General features: G+C 45.4%; 2 protein-coding genes across 4 annotated transcripts; both read left to right on the top strand.

Annotated features, from left to right (window-relative positions):
* Positions 1 to 2,246: 2,246 nt before the first annotated feature.
* On the top strand, positions 2,247 to 6,182 carry LOC136482645 (B3 domain-containing protein Os03g0619600-like). Its single transcript, XM_066479858.1, has 7 exons — positions 2,247 to 2,307; positions 2,789 to 2,934; positions 3,377 to 3,824; positions 3,917 to 4,119; positions 4,302 to 4,674; positions 5,239 to 5,462; positions 5,752 to 6,182. The coding sequence occupies exons 2-7, from the start codon at positions 2,794 to 2,796 to the stop codon at positions 6,001 to 6,003; spliced, it is 1,641 nt and encodes a 546-aa protein (XP_066335955.1). The 5' UTR covers positions 2,247 to 2,307; positions 2,789 to 2,793; the 3' UTR covers positions 6,004 to 6,182.
* Positions 6,183 to 7,833: 1,651 nt separating this feature from the next.
* On the top strand, positions 7,834 to 12,208 carry LOC136482613 (B3 domain-containing protein Os03g0619600-like). 3 transcript variants are annotated; one of them, XM_066479836.1, is made up of 9 exons: positions 7,834 to 8,078; positions 8,175 to 8,363; positions 8,530 to 8,804; positions 9,198 to 9,331; positions 9,846 to 10,266; positions 10,358 to 10,563; positions 10,796 to 11,153; positions 11,230 to 11,462; positions 11,807 to 12,208. In XM_066479836.1, the coding sequence occupies exons 4-9, from the start codon at positions 9,203 to 9,205 to the stop codon at positions 12,056 to 12,058; spliced, it is 1,599 nt and encodes a 532-aa protein (XP_066335933.1). In that variant the 5' UTR covers positions 7,834 to 8,078; positions 8,175 to 8,363; positions 8,530 to 8,804; positions 9,198 to 9,202; the 3' UTR covers positions 12,059 to 12,208. The 3 variants fall into 3 exon arrangements, with proteins under 3 accessions (XP_066335933.1, XP_066335944.1, XP_066335938.1); XM_066479847.1 differs by having other exon boundaries at positions 7,834 to 8,363; positions 10,361 to 10,563; XM_066479841.1 differs by having other exon boundaries at positions 7,834 to 8,363; positions 8,509 to 8,804.
* The last annotated feature ends 8,356 nt before the right edge of the window (positions 12,209 to 20,564 follow it).

Below are 20,564 nucleotides of genomic sequence, written 5' to 3'. Positions count from 1 at the left end.
ATCAAGTTTCTTGTAGAGAAACTTATTGATATGGGTTTATGTAACAAAAATCACCCTTCAATAGCCCCCCTATTCATTCCTTTAATTTCTATAAATCTAGTTAAAGTTAAAATTAGTTGACTCATTGAAATGCAAAATGTGTACTTAGACTTTGTTTGGCACACTCCGCTCCACTAGTGAAATAATTTTTGGGGGGTTTCAGGTCTATGAGTATTTCTTCTGGCAGAGTTGAAACTGTTTTGGTCAACCATTTGGCAAAACAGCTCTACATGTAGTGCTCTCATATAACCCCACGCAAGGCTGGATATCGAGCCAACTACAGTTTTTTAGCTTTTTTAGAAATTGGCATAATCTTATTTATCATAGTCTCCTAAATTATTTAAGACCCAACTTCATGCTGAGCTTAACAAGCCGAGCCGAAGTCGAAAGTCATTCCAAATCAAGTCATTTTTATTTTAAAAGAAAAACCAGTCCAATCAGAGTACTTTTGTACCAAGCCACCGAACCAACTCAACGAGTTTTTTTTTGTCCAGCCCTGATCCCACGCATGGGCCCTAGAGCGAGTTGAAATGGGAGAAACACCTATTTTTAGCTTCATTCCACACCAATCCCCTATGAGAGCACGTTTTAAGTCGTTTCAAAAATACTCGTTCGGTACAAAACAGTTTTAAACAACTTGTGAAGTTGCTGGAGAGAGTCAATAGTTACATATAGAGTGCATCCATACTATGTAATTAATTAAAAAAAATAAAGGCACTAGTAATGTCTGAACTGTTAGGTCACATCCAAACCAGTTTCACCCGAGAAGAAAAACATCCAAAAACACGTCAGCAAAACTGCTGGAGTTCAAATGAGATTTTTTTTGCCAACTACACTCATACAAGTACGTACACTCATACCTAAGAATAGCATACCCACATAATCCCTTTGAGCACAACACCAGCTGCAGATCTCGAATTTGACTTGACAGAGTCCTCATATGCACCTCGCTAATAGGGGCACGTCACATACTGCTAAAAAAACAACCTAACGTAAGGAAAATATTGTCAACCACTAAAAGAGCAACTTCGTTAAATTTTAGAATAAATCTAGGAAAATTGACTTGATAAAGTTACCACAGGCACTTTGATATTGATGGATACGTCGCTTATCACTGAAGGAACAACGTTGTTTAAAAAAATACGAGCACCTATGTTAAGAGAGTGTTTGGCATAGCTCCTCTTGAAGGGCTCCTCCAGAGAAGCTGGAGTCGTTTTGGAAGAGCCACATGAGCCGTTTTGGAGGAGCTACAATTTAGAACTCCTCCAAAACGGCTCCGGCTCCTCTGACTGAAAACAGCTCCTAGGCCCTCCATAATGTATGCCTAAGTGATGCCCAAAAGAATAGAGAGATGATTTTAGCACCACTCCTCCCCACTGCAGCAGACGGTTCCAATTGCAAGCGATGCCGAGAAAACAAGGAGCAAAGCAAGTAGTTGCGCCGGTGCCCAAATCAATAAAAAACCATTTCATTGGCCTACTACCCACACCAAAGCTGCTGCATGAGTCTTCATCCTTGCAGCTTTTAACTACTTTTTCTTACAACGTGAGTCCCATAAGCAATGGCACCAACTCTCTCCACGTTGCAGCAATTGAGAAACGCTCCTGGTTGTACATATGGGACTGCTGGAGGTCCGTGAGCCTTAGAAGCAAGAACCGGAGCCGGAGAAAAAACCTGCTAAACAGGTGTAAGTCAAAACTCGAACTAACTCCATTAACCCAACCGGTTGAGGTAGGCATCAGAATATTTACTGATCTTCAATTTCCATCCCGTCATCTATCTAAAAAGAAAGATCCACCAACCACTGGCCACTCATTAATAGCCATTAGTAGTTTACTCGGTGGAGTGTTTTCCTCATACATTGAACACACAGAAACAGTCACACACTAAGGGTCTTTTTTATGGCTTATGTCGGCTTCGGCTTCGTCTATTTTACGTAAATCGAGGCACTATAGTGTGAAGCTGTTTTGTAAGTCGGGATTAAAATGAACTAGAAGTCAGAAAAAATTAGTTTTTCTGGTTTCACTGGCTTTGGATTCACCGATGAAGCCGTTTTGGATGAGCCGTGCCAAAAGAAGGCTTAAACTCAGTAAGTGCAAACCAAACACCAAAAGACTCTTCCGACTCTTGGGCTTCCTTTTCTTCCCTTATGTAAGGACAGCTTACAAAGTGGTACTCCTACCTCATAGTCATTCTCTTTGAAAACATTTCTCTGAGAGGAGGTTCTTCTTTGCATCCCTATCATCTTGGTGGGGCTTCTCCGCGAAGGTAAGGGGCATCTCGCCTTTCTTTTTAGCAGTAAAGAAGTTTGAGAGCCATAAGCCGCTCTGATTTCTTTACTGATTACTTGCTAGTTTCGACTGGTTTTCAGGATCGCAGAACTGTATTGTACTGCAGTGCACCATTTCTTTGTTTTGTACATTTGTACTCTAGATTGCAGTTGTTAGGGTGCTAGATTCTAGTATCTTAGGGTAACACGCAAGTTTTGTTTTCTCGAATGAACAGTAAGCAAGAATCCTACGGCTGTAATTTAGTATAGTAACACGCACTATCTCTCAAGCTTACCTACTATTTCAAGGGGCAAGATGGCTCATTTAAGTATTTAATTAATAAGAAACACATCTTTGGGAAGCCAAATTTTCTATTTTTGATACGGGGTCAAGGTAATGTTCTGCATGCTCTACAACAGAGCAGAGCTTCTTTTCTGATTAAAGATGTATATGATGTAATAATGTAATTCGAATTACAGTTGTCATGGCTAGAAGTGGTGGTTCTCGGACTCGAATGAAGAAACCTTGTGATTGCTGCAAAAGGTACTTGGACCATTTGGAACAAAAGAATCAAAATGTAAGCTGCTTCCTAGGGCATATGACTGCCAATTTTAAACATAGCATGGTAAGCCTTTGAAAGCTTTTTCTTTCTCTCCTTGCATTTTGATTGATCTGTTGGAATAAGTAAGTGGATTCTGGCTTTCATACTTTGATAAGCTTCATTTCGGGCCAGCCATAACTGTTCACTGAACAGATTGCAAACTGCTTGTTGTGACTCATGTTTTTAGACATTCAGTAAGTTTTATGCAGCTCCCGTATTTTTTCCGTCAGAACTAGTTTATATTATTGATATTGCTCTTTCCCACAACCTTTGATAATGTGAATTTTTTACATGGCATGAGATTCTGATGTCGTATCTGCTAGTTTGCAGTGTGAACAATCTGCATTCATGAATGCATTTTCTGACTCTAGAGAATACACCTTACATTGCTTCATATATTTTCTGATATTCTGTTAGGTTTTGCAATTTCTCTGTTTACATCACTACGTTTTTGCTGTTACTACAGGTAGTGCCAAACAGATTTATGAAGCAGTTTGGAGGAAGGTTGTCAGGAACCATCAAATTAGAATCCCCTAATGGCAATGTGTACGATGTTGAAGTTTCAGAGCACTTAAATAAGTTGATGCTCCGACATGGATGGGAGGCATTTGTTGATGCAAATCACATAGAAGAGAATGACTTCTTGATCTTTCGTCACATTGAGAAATCTCATTTTGAGGTTCTGATCTTCGATACCGATGGTTGTGAGAAAGTCTTTTCTTGTGCTGGCCTAAGAAACACCCCATGTGTTCAAGAACGAAGTGTAGATTCTGTTGGTATTTCAAGCAGCTCTTGTCATGATACCACAGAATCATCAGGAAGTGAAAGGTCCGCAAGGTCTGAGAAGAGTGGATCAAGTAACCATGGAAAGACCGCAAAGATGGCTGCAACATTCTCATCATCTGAGGAGTCAGGTTATACCGTTAAGCATTGATTTAGTTAGCCACATATTTGCCTTGAAGTTTATGTCAGCATTTCTAATTGTTTCTTGTGAAACTTTGTGCAGAAGGCACTCCAGTGGAAAATGAACTTTCTGAGTCAGATGACATTCAGACACGGCCTGTGGCTGATTATGTTTTAGCACGTAGAAGTTATCTATCTAAAGCACAAATGGAGAGAGTAACGGCTATTATTCAGAAAATTCAACCTGAGATCCCTGTTTTTGTAGCAGTCATGCAGAAGAGAAATGTTCAACCCCTGGGTCGTTTGGTAAGTCCAACATTGGCTTTTTATTGCAAGCTGTTATTGTTTGTGTATTGTGAGTGAAATTCATCTTCATAAATCTTCTGAACATGTGGATAAATGACCTTCTTTCTCATTGCTTCATCATTGAAAACGTTTTACTTACTAATTTTTATTGTTTGTTGACATCATTTTCCATCTGTAATCAGGTTATTTGTAAGGAATATGCAATCTCACATTTTCCACGAGAAACAATGTATATCACACTCCAGAGCCCGGACAAGAGCAAGGAGTGGCATTCCAGATATTACATAAGAAAAGATAAAAGTACGTACATTCTTAGGGGGCAGTGGTTCAATTTTATTCGTGACAATCATGTGCAGGAAGGAGATATATGCCTCTTTCTACCGACAAAAAGTCGAAGGAAATTCAAGTTGACGATCTATCTGCTTCGCGCAACAGCAACTAATTCCAAGGGTGGAACTGTTAGTAGAACTTGTTTTCAAAGGCCTGACCCATGCCATGCTAGATCAAGTGGAAAGATCGCTTCTGCAGGTGACGTTAAGGAGGAATCAACAGATGGTATCATAGCAAAACATAACAACTTATCAGATTTTAGATTAGGAATCCATTTTTGGTCTCAACTCTTTTGTTTGTTTACTTTGAACCCCAAGTCCAGTATCGTCTAAATATGGTACCTCAAGTCTCAATACCATTCAATTTTGGCCTCCCAGCCTGTTTTTGGTAGCTTTCAAGTGACGTGGAAATGGTTTTTCATACAAGTTGGTATTTTCTGCCACCTAGGCCATGATTTGGCGCAGGCCTGCCTGTCATTTTCTCTCTCTCCCCTTGCCACTCACACAGCAAAGTGGTGGCCATGGAGAGAATGGGAGATAATGACATGCTATCCAGAGTCCCAGACGGTTGCATGGTCTAGTTGGCAAAAGAAACCCAAATTGGAGGGGAAACAATGTCACGACACTCCAAAACCATAAAAAAGGAGCTCGAGGTCAAAATCAAATGGTACTGATAGTTGGGGTTTTAGATTTAGATGGTGTTGGAGTTAAGGGTGAAATTAGACAGAGACAAGAGTTGGGAGACAAAATAGAAGTTATTCCTTTCTTATGGTGTAAAATCTGTTTGTAGGAGAACATGTTTCATGGGAGAGTGACATGAATGAAATTTCTGGTGGACCTCCAAACAGCAAGGATTCAGGAGGTCATCCTGAGCCGTCCTACATTTTACCAGGAACGAGCGGTCTATCTCGATCCCAAAAGAAGATTATTGAGGCCAAAGTGAGAGCCATCAAATCTGAAGTTCCCATTTACATAGCAATAATGAGGAAGACCAATACTGCTGTCGCTAAGCTAGTGAGTTTAATGCTTCTCCAAATGTTAAACTACTACTATATATTTTTGTTCTCCAGATTGTGGTTCTTGTCTGAATTCCAAACTATTCACCCAGATTCATAGTATCAACTAAGTATTTGCTACTACGCCACATAAATGGCATATGCACGCTAAAAAAGTTTTGCAGAGTCGAATCACGATGTACTAATGAACCCTTGGAATCAGTTCCTTTGGACAATATCAGACTGACATTGTGATGTATACGTGTTTCTATTTCTAATTTCTAACCACCAATCTTGTAACGTATCAGGAATTCGGCACAGAATATGCTGCTGCTCATCTTCCAGCTAGAGAGCAAACCATGGTGCTCCAGTGCAAGAGGAAGATCTGGAAGGCCAAAATGAAGGTTTCGAGTCGCCACAGGAGGTTTCTGGGGAGAGGCTGGACGACATTTGTTCGTGACAACGGTCTGCAAGTCGGTGACCTCTCTCTGTTTGAACTGAAGAAGAACGAGAGGAAGCTTACCATGGAGGTCCATATTATCTCCAGGGAGCAGCTTTAGCTTGAGATGGAAGGAGATTGTGCCCTGTGATCCTGTATGCAAGTACCTCGTGGGTTATTTTGCTTGTTTTTTTATATATATCTTGAACTTAAACCATGGTGGCCAATTCTCTGATGGCCATCCTGGGAGGTCCTAACTACGAACAGTTTCTCATGTTGACAGACGCAACCATCTTTTGGCAAGCCCTATATAGGACTCATGGTAATTTGTAAACCGGTGCAGGAGGCACCGGTCTTTTATATGATGCGAGATGGCATTGCTTGTGTTTATCATAGCTTGAGTACCCGTGCTCGCATGTTGTATAAATTGATAGGAATATTTTTTGCTTAGCAAAAACTATTCTACCTTAAACGAATTTCCAAGTATTTGTTTAGACACAAAACAGTACACAGTACATCCAAGCCTGAGTGAATAGTGGATTTGATGGCTGAAGACGAATAATCGAAATAACACGTTTTGAGCCTCATGGTCATAGGAGTAGCATTGGCCCTTGCCATGAAAATGTCGAGCACATTCGGAGAGGAGATCAAGGTGATGATGGCATTGAAAAAGTCCAATATATATACTCTTGTTGGCATATATTTTAAGAAGTAGGGGGAATACAAATCAAGGCATAGTTGTTTGTCCTCTCAAAAAAAAAGGCATAGTTGTTTGTTGGTTGAGCATTTTGGATGTCCTTTAAGGGCATCACCAACGAAGACTAACACTCTTAGTGGTTCTGGTACAAATAAAATGATTACATAGACTAAGAAATGTTGAGACTACTATTCATACAATGCAAATTATCACTACTTATGTTTTGTAAAGAAACTTTTTTCTTTCATCATGCCTCACCTTTATTTCTTGTCTCTCTTCTTTTTTAGTATGGACCACCTTCTTACTCCTCAAGCATATATAGCTTTTGCAAGCTACTATGACACATTTAGAGCACCTACCTTATTTATCCGATTCTACATGGCACTTGAGGCTTATGCTTAAAAAGCAAGGTTGGGGAAGCCCTAATGGGACCTTGGGAAGTGGGAGTGGATGATTGTATTGGGAGTGGGAAAAGATATTCGGTGCAAGCTGGATTGATTAGTTAATAAGGCAATAGTGTAAATGATCCCATGGAGAGCTGTGCCTCATCAATTTCGCAGGGAGCAGAGCGCGACGACATGTGGTGAGCTCTAAAGAATGGAGGTGACGTGGTCACGCGGCCTTACAAGAAGCTAGAAAAATCGTACGGTAGGCTTCTCCTATTTAGGTATAGAACATATGATTTTTTTTAGAAATTCTTAAAGGAATATTTGGGATGTTTTATGATTTTTCATGGACCTTTTAAGAAGTAAAATGAGCAAATAAAATTTTTTGGTGTGCTTGAAAAAGTATTTTTTCAATGAATAGAAACTAGGAAAGGATAGCAATTTATTTGTGATGGAAATATTTCAACAATGAGATGGATAGGCTTATATGAATACGTAGCATTTTTGGTGAATTTCAGTTTTAGGGAATTTTCTGTATAGCGAAAGTGCTTGAGAAAAAATAGCTGTGTGAAATTCCGGGTATACATAGCAGTTTAGGGGTGTTTATTTTGCTGACCAGTGGGGTCAGCAGGTGTGGTGTTACGATTGTGGGTGCTGTGAACTCGGTTTACGTCAGTATGCCCGTAGACCATTGTCTGATCGAGCTATCCGTCCACTGAACCGAGTATAGGGGAAACCAGTGCGACTTCGATTGCTGACTAGTGGGCCAGCAGTGCGGCCGCTGCCGCAAGTTACTGTGTCACGGGCTGACTTTATGGACCGGTGGACCAGAGCGGCTTGGAGTCAATGGTTCATGAGAACTGGGTGTTGTAGCGGAAGAGGAGAAGGAGCGAGCGGCTGGCGACACCAGGCTCGGCGGGCCTGCTCGTCATAGGTGGAGCAGCGGACGGAGGGAAACGGGAGGCCGCCGGCCGGTAGCGTTCAAGTACGGCGGTGCGCGGCCGAACCTCACCGGATGGCTCGCCATGCGCTGATCTTGGTGGGCTTCGACCAGACTAGTGTAGGCGAGGAGGTGGAGCCGAGGAGGGGAGGACTCGCTGCCAAAATCCGCAGGTGTGATTGGAACGATTGGATCGGACCTGATGGCATCGTATATTCGTAACTTTTGTCAGACCTGATGGGTCATATCATATTATCGCGCACGCGCAGGTAATCTGACGAAATATTCTGAAGCATCAATGTTCTTCTAGATTCCAGACTCCTGACTGAGCTCACATGAGCATTCATATTCTGAGCTTTTGGGTTCCTCCCACTTCTCTCCACACAAATGGCCAGTAGATGTGTGTTGTGTTTGCAAGGAGTGACTGCTGGCACGTCAATAGGAACGATTGGATACAGGCATGTATTGCAAATTACCATTTAATTTCTACAAGTTGTTTCATCTGGGCCACAGTATAATACATTTCGTTTCTTTAGTGATGCGGAAACTGTTAACTAATTATAAGTACATGCTACATTTCATTATTTTTTTTTAAAAAAAAAGGTATACTATACTCCTTTTCAGAGAGGACACGATGGCAAGCTTCCTTCTCTGTGTGGATTCCCTGCAATAGTTCACTGAACTGTCATTCCATCAAGTCTTTCCAAAAGAGAGATGATCACCTCTGCATCCAGCACTTGCTTTTACTACTGTATCCATGTGCTTGGCTTGATGGCTTGTGCGTGTGTATATATATATATGTGTATCAGTAGCTCTGACTGAGGCTATCACCATTCTTTGCCGGAGCTTCTATGCAGAGGCGAGGGTGTTTTCTCTTCTCCTTCGAGCATCAAAATAATGTAAGAGAGTGAAGAGCAGCTCTGATTTGTTCAGTTCTTTGCATTATATTTTTGTTTGATTTTGAGCCTACTTTTGTCTGGTACTGGTAGTAGCATAGGAAACCATTTCTCTTGAGCTGAATTTCAAAATGGATTATATTTTGGGTGCCCGAGTACAGCATCTAAGCATAATGCAAAAAATGCTTTTTTAAACTATGCATAGACAAGAGTTGCCACCTGTGTAATGATTTCCAGGAAAAAACGGGTTCATTTAACAAGGGACTCGTTTTTATGGAGCAAACTGCATTTATGATGTGGTGTTGAGATTTTGTTACGCTGGAAATGGGCGACTGTGCAGCAGAGCAGAGTCTTCTTTTTAATTGAATATGTTTCTAATATGAACTGCAATTCCAGCTGACATGGCTAGTTCTTCCCGAATGAAGAAACCTTGTGATCATTGCAAAAGGTACTTGGACCATCCGGATGAGAAGAATCAAAGTGTGAGCTGCTTCCTCAGGCGTATGACTGCCAGTCCTAAACATATCATGGTAATACTTCTCAAGTTTGATATCTTGTTTTCCATAACTTGCATTTCCCAATATTTTATACCAAAATGTAAATGTCGATTTGGTAAATGGAGACTGGATTTAGTACTTCGATTAACTTGATTTGGGGTAGCCAGGAAGAACTGAAGGGTGCTAGGCTGCTAGCTACTTCCTGAACACTGGGAAGAGTGACACCCCTACGACCATATGATCCTCATAGTGAGAAACATAATTTAAATCACAGAAGTTCTTAAATTAGTTTTAGTGTTTCATTTGATATGTCCAAGGCTTAAAACAGTGACAGAAAGTCTTGTATGCCGTGTTAAAATAGCCAAAGCTTCAATTCCCCTTTTCTAAAGACACCATAAATGTAGTTTGCTCCATAAAAAAACGATATCTGTTTACTGATACATATCCGGAGTTCCGGACAAACATATCTCAGATTACATTATTTGTTTTCGGTTTACCTGGCCAGGACTTGCTCTATTTACATCAATTCTTTTCAATGTTACTACAGATTGTGCCAAACAAATTTCTGAAGCATTTTGTAGGAAAGTTATCCCAAACTATCAAGTTAGAATCCCCTAATGGCAGCGTATATAATGTTGAAGTTACGGAATGTTATAATAAGAAGGTTCTCAGACATGGGTGGGAGGAATTTGTTGGTGCCCATCATATTGAAGAGAATGACTTCTTGCTGTTCCAGCACATTGAAAACTCTGTTTTCAAGGTTCTGATCTTTGATTCCGATGGTTGTGAGAAAATCATTCGTTGTGATTGCATAAAAAGCATCCCAAGTGTTGGAGAAACAAGAGTAGATTATGTCGATATTTCAAGCAGCTCTCAGTTTGATACCATAGGATCGTCAGGGAAACTTTCCAGTCGACATGGGGAAACTTTGAAGATGACTGTAACATCCTCGTCATCTGGTGGCTCAGGTTATACAGTTATAACTTATATTTTACTTGCATATTTGCCTCAAATTCTAAAGTTACTTATTCCTATTGCCTGTTGTGTCAATTTGCACAGGAGAAGACATTCCATCTGAAAATGAATCTTTTGAGTCAGATGATCTTCAGGCACCAGGGGCTGATTATATTGTATCACATCGAACTTATCTATCTCAAGAACAAAAGGAGAGAGTAACTTTGCTGATCCAGGAGATTCAACCTAAAACTACTGTTTACATTGCCGTCATGCGGAAGAGCCATGTTCATCCCCCGGCTCCTTCTGTTGTAAGTTCACTACTGTTGAATAGCATGACACCGCTCCCAAAAATTATTTCCTTTTTGCTGATGTACATGCTGCCATAGGTATAAGCTAAATTAAAACCTCTTCAAATTCTCATGAGCCTTCTACTATGTGAACAAATGACACTTTTCCCCCCTTTTGTTCACTGTTGAAACTATTATTTTTTAGTAGTCTTGGTTGTTTGTTTACATCACATCATGTTCCATCTGTAATCAGGATATTATAAAGGAATATGCATTTGCATATTTTCCACATGTAAACGCAAATGTCACACTTCAGAGACCAGGCAAGAGCAAGAAGTGGCATCCCAAATTCAACACAACAAAAGGTGGTGTGTACAGGCTTCAAGGGCAGTGGTTAGACTTTGTCCGTGACAATCATGTGCAGGAGGGAGATATCTGTGCCTTTTTACCAGAAAAGCTTGGGAGAAGGTTTACATTTACAGTCTATGTACTTTGTGCAACAGCTACTCGTTCCAGGAGTGAAACTGGTTTTCAAAGGGCTGGCCCATGCCCTGGTGGTGGATCTAGTCCAAAGATGGCTTCAGAAGTCCATACTAAGGAGCCAACGGATGGTATTATTGCAAACTTTTAGAAAATCAATTGCATTTTGGATTATCCCCTTCTTATAGCCTATAAAACTATCTGCAGGAGAGCATGTTTCATCCGAAAGAGACATGAATGGAATTTTGCATGAATCTCTGGAGATCAAAGATTCTCATAGGCCATGTCATCCTCTCTACTTTTTACCATCCAATAGCGGTCTATCTAAATCCCAAAAGAAGATTGTTGAAGAAAGAGTGCAGGCCATCAAATCCGAAGTTCCCATTTATGTAGCAATCATGAGGCGGGTCAGCCTTGGGATCTCTTATAAACCTATACTAGTAAGTTCAATTCTCTTCTAAACTCATTCAGTTATTATTATTCATTCTTATGGATTTGGTTACTGTCACCTTAAGCTGGTTTATTGATGTTGACATGATTGCTGTTGTATGAATGCCAAACTATATATGCACCTGCTTTCATATGAAACAAACTTTTTGTTACAGCATCAGAGTAATATCTTATTCCTCCCTGTAAAATACTGAGTATATAAAGGCCAATAATATAAACTTAGAATTAGTTCATTTAAAATGTCTGCCTCGCTTTCATTGTTTTTCTAACTTTCTATCTGTGACACATCAGGAATTAGGTTTGCTTTTCTAACTTTGTATCTGTAACATATCAGGAATTAGGTTCGCGATATGCTACTGCTGTGAATCTCCCAGCTGGAGGGCAAACTGTGGTGCTCTGGTGCAGGAGAAATATATGGAAGGCCAATATAGTGACAACTCGTCAAAGGCATTATCTTTGTGGAGGTTGGCACAAATTTGTTCGTGACAATGATCTAGGTTTCGGTGATATCTGTCTGTTTGAACTGAAGAGGAACGAGAGGGAGCTTACCATGATGGTCCATATCATTCCCAGGAAGGAGATTTAGTTTGTAGTATAGTATAGAAGGAAATGGTGACCTTTTCTTTGTGCTAGCACTCTTGTGGTTTATTTTTGTTATTTTGTAGTACATTGAAATAATCGATGGTTGTCATCGAATTATCTGTGCAACTCTTTAATTTGATGCACGTTATCAGTATCCATCCAGACTGGTTCTAGTAAATTTTATGCGATGCAGCATCTTTTGCTAGTCAATTCTTATGGTAAAAAGGAAAATTAATGCAGTACTGTTTGTGTTCCATTAGTAGGCAACTGCAAGCGTTTTGCTTGCTGTACAAATTTATATGAGTGCACGGTACACTGAGACAAAAAAAAAAATTAGGGTAGCCTGTTTTCATTAGTGACTCAAGTTTTTTTTCACAACTAGATTGCAAATTAGTTAGGATAATTTGGGGTAGTAACGTGTTTTCACTAGTAGATTGCTGGCTGATGATGTGGTAATAGTGAGGTTGCTGATCGGTACAACTGATTGCAAATGGTCAGTGATGCCACCGCTCACTGTCGGAATAACAGTAGTGTCTGCTTTTGCTTCACTTTACTCAATCCGTTCCAAATTATAAGACGTTTTAGTTTTTCTAGATACGTAGCTTTTGCTATACACATAGATATTGTTGAAACTGGCGGTCTCAGACAATGTGGAGGAGAAAGAGGCCTCCGCCTCTCAGACAGTATGAGGAGGTGGAGGCCTCCGCCTGCTACGCCGCACCCACCGGCGGAGGCGCGGGAAACAAGTGCGATAGATGGGTGAGTAAGGGAATGGCACGGAAAGCTATGGTTTCATTCATTCATCCACCAACCCCTTTACTGTTACAAGTGTTCCCTATTTATAGGGCTCAACTACCACATTCATAGAGTTTACAGTAGTATCCCTCAACTGTTACAGTACATTCTTGGGATATTCCTCTACTCGCCTTCCGTCTCGGGGGTAATCTTGCCATGCCGCCATCTGGTACTGGGCCTGCATGATCAACCGGCCCATCGGGCCTCAAGACTCGGCGATGGGCTTTAGGGCCTCCGCCGTGGGTTTCCGCTCTGTCCGGCCTCAGGATCCGACGATGAGCCTTCGGGCCTCCGCCTCTGGGAGTGCCAAAGCCGTAGGCCTCCGGCATCCCAGGATCGCCGATCTCCTGCTCGGGTCTTCGCCCCGACGGGCAGAGACCATGCTGGAGCACCCGCGCAGTCCACGACCGCCCTCATCTGGTTACCTGCACATACACAAACAATGTTGGCATTTAATTAGTCTCCTGGCGGAGCGGCCTCCGCCCCATCGGCCGAAGACGCCTGCGAGCCGGCCGGGCGGAGACCGCGTCAGGGCCGTCGCCCGCAACCTGCAAGCTCAATCTAACCAACCGTTCTCTCTCTTGGGTTTGGAGGCATGGGAGCACAACCTCCGTTTTGGTAACAGGTCAGAGACGCCTTCGTAACCTACTGACTGCGCAGGTCTCCGCCACTCGCGGTGGCCATGTTACAACAGTTCCCCCCTTTTGAGACCACGGTCCGCCTAAGCGTGCCGTGAGCTCAAAACGCCCTAAGCAAGGACGTCCGCGGGGGCAGAGACTGCGCATAGTCACGTCTCCGACCGATCTCCGCCGGTTCCCTCCTGGCCCGCTCTGGCACGGCCGTTGGTCACGTCTCCGACCGATCTCCGCCGGTTCCCCCCTGGCCCGCTCTGGCGTGGCCGTTGGTCACGTCTCCGACCGATCTCCGCCGGTTCCCCCCTAGCCCGCTCTGGCGCGGCCGTTGGTCTTATCAAAGTAGCCGTTTGGCTGCAAATATAGCTGTTGTGCAAATTGCAACTTATCCGGAGATGACCGTTGCTTGGCAGGCGAGTTCTCCGAGGATGACCGCTGTACGGCGGGAGGCGGACCGCCTGGCCGCGGCCTATATAAGGGTGTTGTTGGTGGCGGGGTCCCCCCCCCCACATTGCTCGTTCGCTTTCGCTTGCTCTGAGTAATCGCTCTTTGCCCTCTTTGCTCTCGCCTTTTGCAGCCCTCGCGTGTTCTGCCTGTGTCTCGTGCTTAGGCTGCTGTCGCGGTGGCTTTCTCTTCCGCCTCCGCCCAAACTCGCCGCCCGCCTTTTTCGGTCCCTATCGCCACCTTCTCGGCGTTAGGGGCGTCGGCTGGGGCGCGCGCTTTGAGGAGTGCATGCTTGCCTCTGCCTCCACGTTGGAGTTTGAAAAACTAGTGGAGGAGGATTTGGGGAGTGTCTCTGCGTCTATCGGAGACCTGATCACCGCGAACTCCGGAGATATGGCGATAAAGTCTTGGGACTTCGTCCCCTCCTCTATTACTGAGGAGGCAATCGCGGAGATGTTGAAGGAGTCATGTTTTCCTTCTTCTAGGGTAAAAATCCCTCCGTCGGGTCAGACTGTTCCAGAACCGAAGGAAGGATATGTGATGGTCTTTCGGGACTTCTTCACCTACGGCCTCCGCCTTCCTTACATTCCCTTCATTCGCCGGGTGTTGGAGACCTTCAATGTCCAGCTCCATCATCTGACTCCCACTGCTTTCCTGACGCTTAGCAAATTCTACTGGGCGTGCGTCTCTTACGGTGCCGAGCCGGATGTGGACACCTTCTGCACGTACTATGAACTGCAGAAGCAGTCGAAGAAGAAGGAGGTGCGAGATGGCAAGGAGGTGGAGGTGACCTACCAGTATGGTAGTTGCACTTTTATGTCTAAGAGGAACCAAGGCGTGGACCGCCTGGAGATCTCTTTTTGCTAGAAGGGTAAGTGGGACCGCGGCTGGCTCGAGCAATGGTTCTATGTGAAGACCTACGGGGTTCGCAGCACTACCGAGGATGGCGTGGAGCTCTCGGAGTATCCATTGACTTCTCGGATGGAGGAGATGGCGCCACACACACGCGTGGATCCGCCGGAGGAGGTGTCTCTGACGAGGGAGGCTTGTGATCAGGCTTTTGCGGCAGCGTGCCGCTACTCTGGTGGCTGCGATCTGGTGGAGGAGATCATGGCCTCCAACTACTGGCCCTTGGGCAAAAACAACCCAGCCTTTCGGCTGGAACAGGTCAAGGTTCCCGTTTTCGGGCCGGAGGCCGGGATTCCGTTCCCCCGCTTCGGTCGGTCCTTGGGGGAGGGGGTGACGGAGGACGGTTTTGTCTCTGAAGTTGAGGAAGCCACCATAGGGTTGGTTGGCATGATTTCCAAGCGTGAGTACACGTCTCGGATGGCCGTGGCAGGCACCATGCCGTGGCTCAATCGAGTTTTTGAGGAGGTCGGGATCGTCTACCGGGAGCGCGAGGTTCCTGCTGAGGTCCTGGCTTCGATTGAGAAGAAGAAGAAGGCCTTCGCGAAGAATGTTACGGCGGAGGCCGAGTCTAAGAAGAGGAAGGGCGCCGTCGGCTCTTGGGCACCTGCGAAAAAGAAGAAGAAGAGCGGAGCTCCGTTGATCGCGCTAGCCTTGTCTTCTGCTGGCAGTGCGTGTGTTGCCTCCGCCAGCAGCGAAGATGTTGAGAGCTCCTCCGTCCCATCAGCGGACACGCGAGTTGCGAGCGGAGGGGATCGCGGCTCTCCCTTAGCTCTAGTGTGCCCGACGGGTGGAGCTGTGAGCGGTGCCGGGCATCCGGAGACCGGCGTTGCCCCGGCACGCTCCTCGCACGGTGCTACGAGCGTCGGCGAATAGCCAGAAAATAGCGCCGTCGAGCCTATGCCTGACATTCTTGGCGGGCTGTGCTCAAGCTCTAAAGAGGACATGGAGGCCATCCCGCGGCATGTTCCTTCGTCCCCTGCCATTGTCGCGCCTTCGCCCGTGCCTGCGGCCGACGTCGGGCGGCTGGAGGCCGCGCTTGCTGAGGAGGCCTCGGCGGCTTGGCCTTCTTCGAGTCCTCCGCCCGCTGGGCCACTGGCTGAGGAAGTCCGGCCCTTTGGGCCTTCGTCACACGATACGGCGGAGACTTCTGCTCAGAGGACGCGGCAAGCTGCCCAGCCTGGGCTTTTTATGAGTAAGTCTGTTTGGTGCACATCTTTGTGTTTATTGTCTTCGCCCAGTTCATTCCTTTGCGTATTGAGCTAAGTGCTAATACTGTGTATCTGTTGCTTTGCAGGTGATGTCATGGCTGGACTTCTCACCCTGGAGGAGCAAGCAGCCGCCACGGGCGCTAGGTTCGGTCCGGGGCTGACGGCGCCAGGTCCGAGTAAGTATAAAATGTTTTTATTTTGATCATCATCTGACCTGTTTCTGATCTGCCCTCCGACTTGAGCTGTTGTTGTTGTTTTTTTACGTAGGCTCCTCCGACACTTCTATCTCAGGTTAGGAGGAGTGTTATCTTGCCGTTCTTGGAGACGTTGGAGGTGGTCTTCGGCTGTTGGTGCGTTTAACGTGAGATTTGCTTTTCTCACCTTATCGTTTCATGTTTGTTTGTTCTTTTTTGAACAGATCGCTTCAAACAGCGTCTGAGGGATATGGATTTCTTCCAGCTTCTCCGCGTTCACCTGGAACACCAGAGCCTGGTGCGTCTCCGGCGGTTTTGCCCCTTTCCTTCTTTTATTATTTTTTGTGTATGCTCGCTTCTAGACTTGTTCTTGATTCCGTTGCTGATTGCTTTGGTTTTTTCCCTTTGGTCGTAGGGGTATCACACAGGTGTTGTTATGGAAGAGTGCTGTACCCACGAGGTCTTCGACCGGGATGTCGCGATCGAAGCGCTCAAGGCGGAAATCGAGCGCCTGGAAGGTGAAAAAGAGGGGTCTGTTGGACTCTCTTATAGCTCTCCACCTGTCTCTGATGGAGAAGGAGCGAGAAAAGGATGGCTTGAGGGCCAATCTCGCCAAGGCCCGGGAAGCGGAGGTTTTGTCCGTCAAGCGGGCCCGTAGGGCGAATGAGCTGACCGAGGGTCTCCGACGAGAGCTTGCCTCCGAGAAGGAATCTGCAGCAGCAGTGAGGGAGCAGCTATCTCTGACAACGAGGCGTTTGGACTCGATCAAAGGAGTCCTTGCTACAACCGTTGGCCACTACCGGGCCACCGTCGCCGAGCTCGGAGGCAAAACCTCCGCTCCTCCGGAGGAAGACAGCGTGTACGCCCTCGCCTCCTGGCTAAAGCATCACCTTGCGAAGCTCCCTGGTCTGATCAACGGTTGCATGGACTACGGGGCGCTCGTGGGAGTGGCGAATTATGCCAAACTTTTGGCACGCGGCGGGTGTACGCATACTGAAAGTATTCCGGAGGGGGCGCTGCCTGGTCCGGAGGGGCTTGGTGAGACCTCTCTTGGTTTGTGAAAAACCTTGAGAAATTTCATTGGGCACTTTTGGGCTCCATTTGGGAGATCTGCTGCCCGGAAACTGGCGGAGGACAAGAGGGCAAAGGTATTTGTAGTCTTTGTAGCTGTTTTTTTTCTTTTTGTTTTTGGCGATGCTGCGAAGGCTTTCGTTGCTTTTGCCCCTGACACTCTAGCCTATGTTGTAGGATGCGTACGAGGGTCTTGCGGGTAGGCCTCCATCGGTTCCGCGCTCGGCGACTGCGGTCGGTGCCTCTGCTGTTGGTGGCGCTCTGGGGGGGATCTACGATCGGCGGTGGTGGCGGTGGTCGAAGGCCACAGGCGCCGTGCCCGCCCACAGCTGATGCGAGCTCCACTCCAGAGACTTCCGCTGCGGCTGATGCGCTGGAGGTCTAGGCTCTTTGTAGCACTTAGTTGTTCTAGCGTGTATTTTGCAGTCTAGCTAGACTTTTGTGAATAAAGTTTATTTTGTTCTGAATAGTTTTGTGGAAAATTTTAACCTTGCGCAGGTTCCAAATCGGGAGCCTGCGCAAGATGTTGCGCCTTTGACTCTCTTCAACGACGGTATTTACATGAGTGGAGAGCTTTGGGAGTATTGGCGTTCGGCCTTTCCCCGCAGCGTTGCGCACGACGTGTTTGAGTCAGTTAGGTTTGACATAGACGACGAGCGCGCTGGGTTTACTCGCGCGCTCGCTTGGCGCGGACCTCCGCCACAATAGTTAGGATTTTATTTCAAGTTGGTGTCCTGTAAGAATGTTTCTCGACGCTTTATGGAATACAAGACAGGTTCACTTTCTTGATTGTTTGTGTGGTGGCTTGAGCCTGTCGTGGTAGTTTACACATCTCGTCTAGTCTCGAGCTCGCACACCGTTGTCCTTTGCTTGGGCGAGCGAGCGTGATACAGAGGTGGTGGCCAGGACCGTCGCCCCATTTTTTCTCATTCTCTATGCTTGCTTGATGGCCGGGGTAGAAGTCTCTATAGTTTTTCGACCGGCGGAGGCGTACTTGAAGTCCGCCTAGCGAGGCTTGCCGAATCATTGTTTGATCCGGCTAGAGGTTTGGCGCAGCTTGTGCAGACGGCGAAGACTCTAGATATTTCTTTAGCTGGGTGTTTTAGCTGTCTGGAGGTATGGGTCTTCGACGCTGCACACCCGTAGGACATGGTTGATCTTTGGATATGGCAGGTTAGGTCTCCGGTCCTAGGGGGATGTTACGAGATTTCATGCGATATCCCCCTGCTTCCGTAGGCTTCTGTTGTTCATCACCGTGCCGTAGGTCCTATCTCTTTTCCCACTGCCTCCGACTGTCTACTGTTGCCTCCGATTTTACGAGTTTTCATACAATATCTACGGCCGAGTTGGATGTCTAAGGAGACCCCTGCCTCCATGGCTGTCGCTATGGCTTTTGCCTGTGCTATGCCTTGCTCCCCCCTTGCGCCCTTGCGCCCTATGCTGACTGAGTTTTTAAGGGCTTGGGGGGAGTTCGTTTTTATAGCGGGGTGGTGGCTTTCGGGTGTTAACATTTTTGTACGTTGTTGGTTGGATCGTATCTTGGCTTTAATAGCCTGTATCTTTCTTGAATCATTCGTTCCCCTTGAGATCTTTTGAAGTAAAGAGGTCTGGCGCCGTAGTTGTGGCAGTGTTTCGTCAGGCACTTTATGTTTTTCCTGTTTTCGATGTCGGAGACCTTTGGTAGCTTTCTAGCTGGAGACCTTCTTCCTGGTCTAGCGCCACAAATTTTTTGCCCCTGATGCTAGGGGTGTTTTTCGTTAAGGTCGGAGGCATGCTTTGCCGAGGTTGTTTTTTCCTTGGCTCCTGAATTTGTTCTTCGAGGGTCGGAGGCCTTTTTGGCTCTGCCCCCCTTTTTTTTGACCTTGCTGCCTGACTTTGTTCAGGTCTTCGTCAAGGGTCGGAGGCTTGTTTGGCCAAATTTTTTTTTTTGATGCCTGACTTTGGATAGGTCTTTGTCAAGGTCGAAGGCCTATTTTGGCTGTTTTTTGCTGCCTTGATGCCTGACTTTGGATAGGTCTTTGTCAATTGTCGGAGGCCTTTTTGGCCAAATTTTTTTTCTCTCTCCTTGATGCCTGACTTTGGTCAGGTCTTTGTCAAGGGTCGGAGGCCTTTTTGGCCAAAAGAAAATTTTGCCTTGATGCCTGACTTTGGTCAGGCCTTTGTCAAGGTCGAAGGCCTGTTTGGCCATAGAGATCGTTTCAAATTGCTCTTGCCTATGGCTGGCGCTTTGAAAGGACCTATAGTTTTTGTTTACCGAATATTGCGGCGCCAGAGCTGGCCGCTTTCGGTTTTGGTTTTTTTTGGGGGTGTTCTTTTGGGGAATTATCTCTTTATACTTGTAGAGGATTTTTACATTGAGCCTGCCTCGTTAAAAACCTCACCTCCGCTTGGAGTTCCCCTGTGAGGAAAAGAGTGCAGGCTCTTTTACATTTTGTTTTGATTGAAGTAAAAAAAACTAAGGTAAATGCATGGAGGGGCCTCCGCTTATATTTTGCAGAGGTTGCCCTTTGGTACATTGCCTAGATGTAGTATCTGCGAAGGCTGTCAATATTCCATGTGTGGGTTATCGTGACACCTTCGCTGTCTGTCAAGTGGAAAGAACCAGGTCGGCCTGCTGCCATTGCTGTGTATGGGCCTTCCCATTTTGGTTGCAACTTGCCGACAAGTTGTGCATTGGGTTTTCTTCTGAGTACAAGGTCTCCGTGTTTTATGTCTTTCCTTACCACCTAGGAGTTTCTCTAGTTTTTGGTTTGGGACTGATATTTTGCAATGTTTTTGACTGCTTCCAGTCTTATTGCTTCTATTGTTTCTTTTGCATATTCTTCATCTTGCAACATCAGCTGACTTGCTGTGCGGAGGCTTTCGTGCTTTATTTCTTCTGGCATCATGGCCTCTTCTCCATAAAGCAATTTGAATGGTGTGAATCCTGTTATTCTTGAGACGGATGTATTGTGTGACCAGATAACTCTAGGTAATTCATCTATCCATTTTCCTTTGCGTAGGCCCAGCAATGTTTTTGATATTGCTGAAAACACTATTTTATTTGCTCTTTCCACAGCGCCATTGGACTCTGGGTGGTATACCAAGGCGAAGGCTAGTTTTGTCCCTATGCTTTTGTAGAATTCTTTGAAGTTCTCTGAATCGAATTGTTTTCCATTGTCTACTGTCAAAATCTTCGGTACACCGAATCTGCAAATTATGTTCTGCTAGAAGAATTTTCTGATAGTTTCTGAGGTTATCTTCGCCAGCGGCTTTGC

This window comes from Miscanthus floridulus, chromosome 1 (assembly GCF_019320115.1).
Source record: "Miscanthus floridulus cultivar M001 chromosome 1, ASM1932011v1, whole genome shotgun sequence".
NCBI classification, from domain to species: Eukaryota; Viridiplantae; Streptophyta; class Magnoliopsida; order Poales; family Poaceae; genus Miscanthus; species Miscanthus floridulus.
The sequence above is the reverse complement of the archived record's forward strand: the minus strand, read 5'-3'. Positions and strand labels throughout refer to the sequence as shown.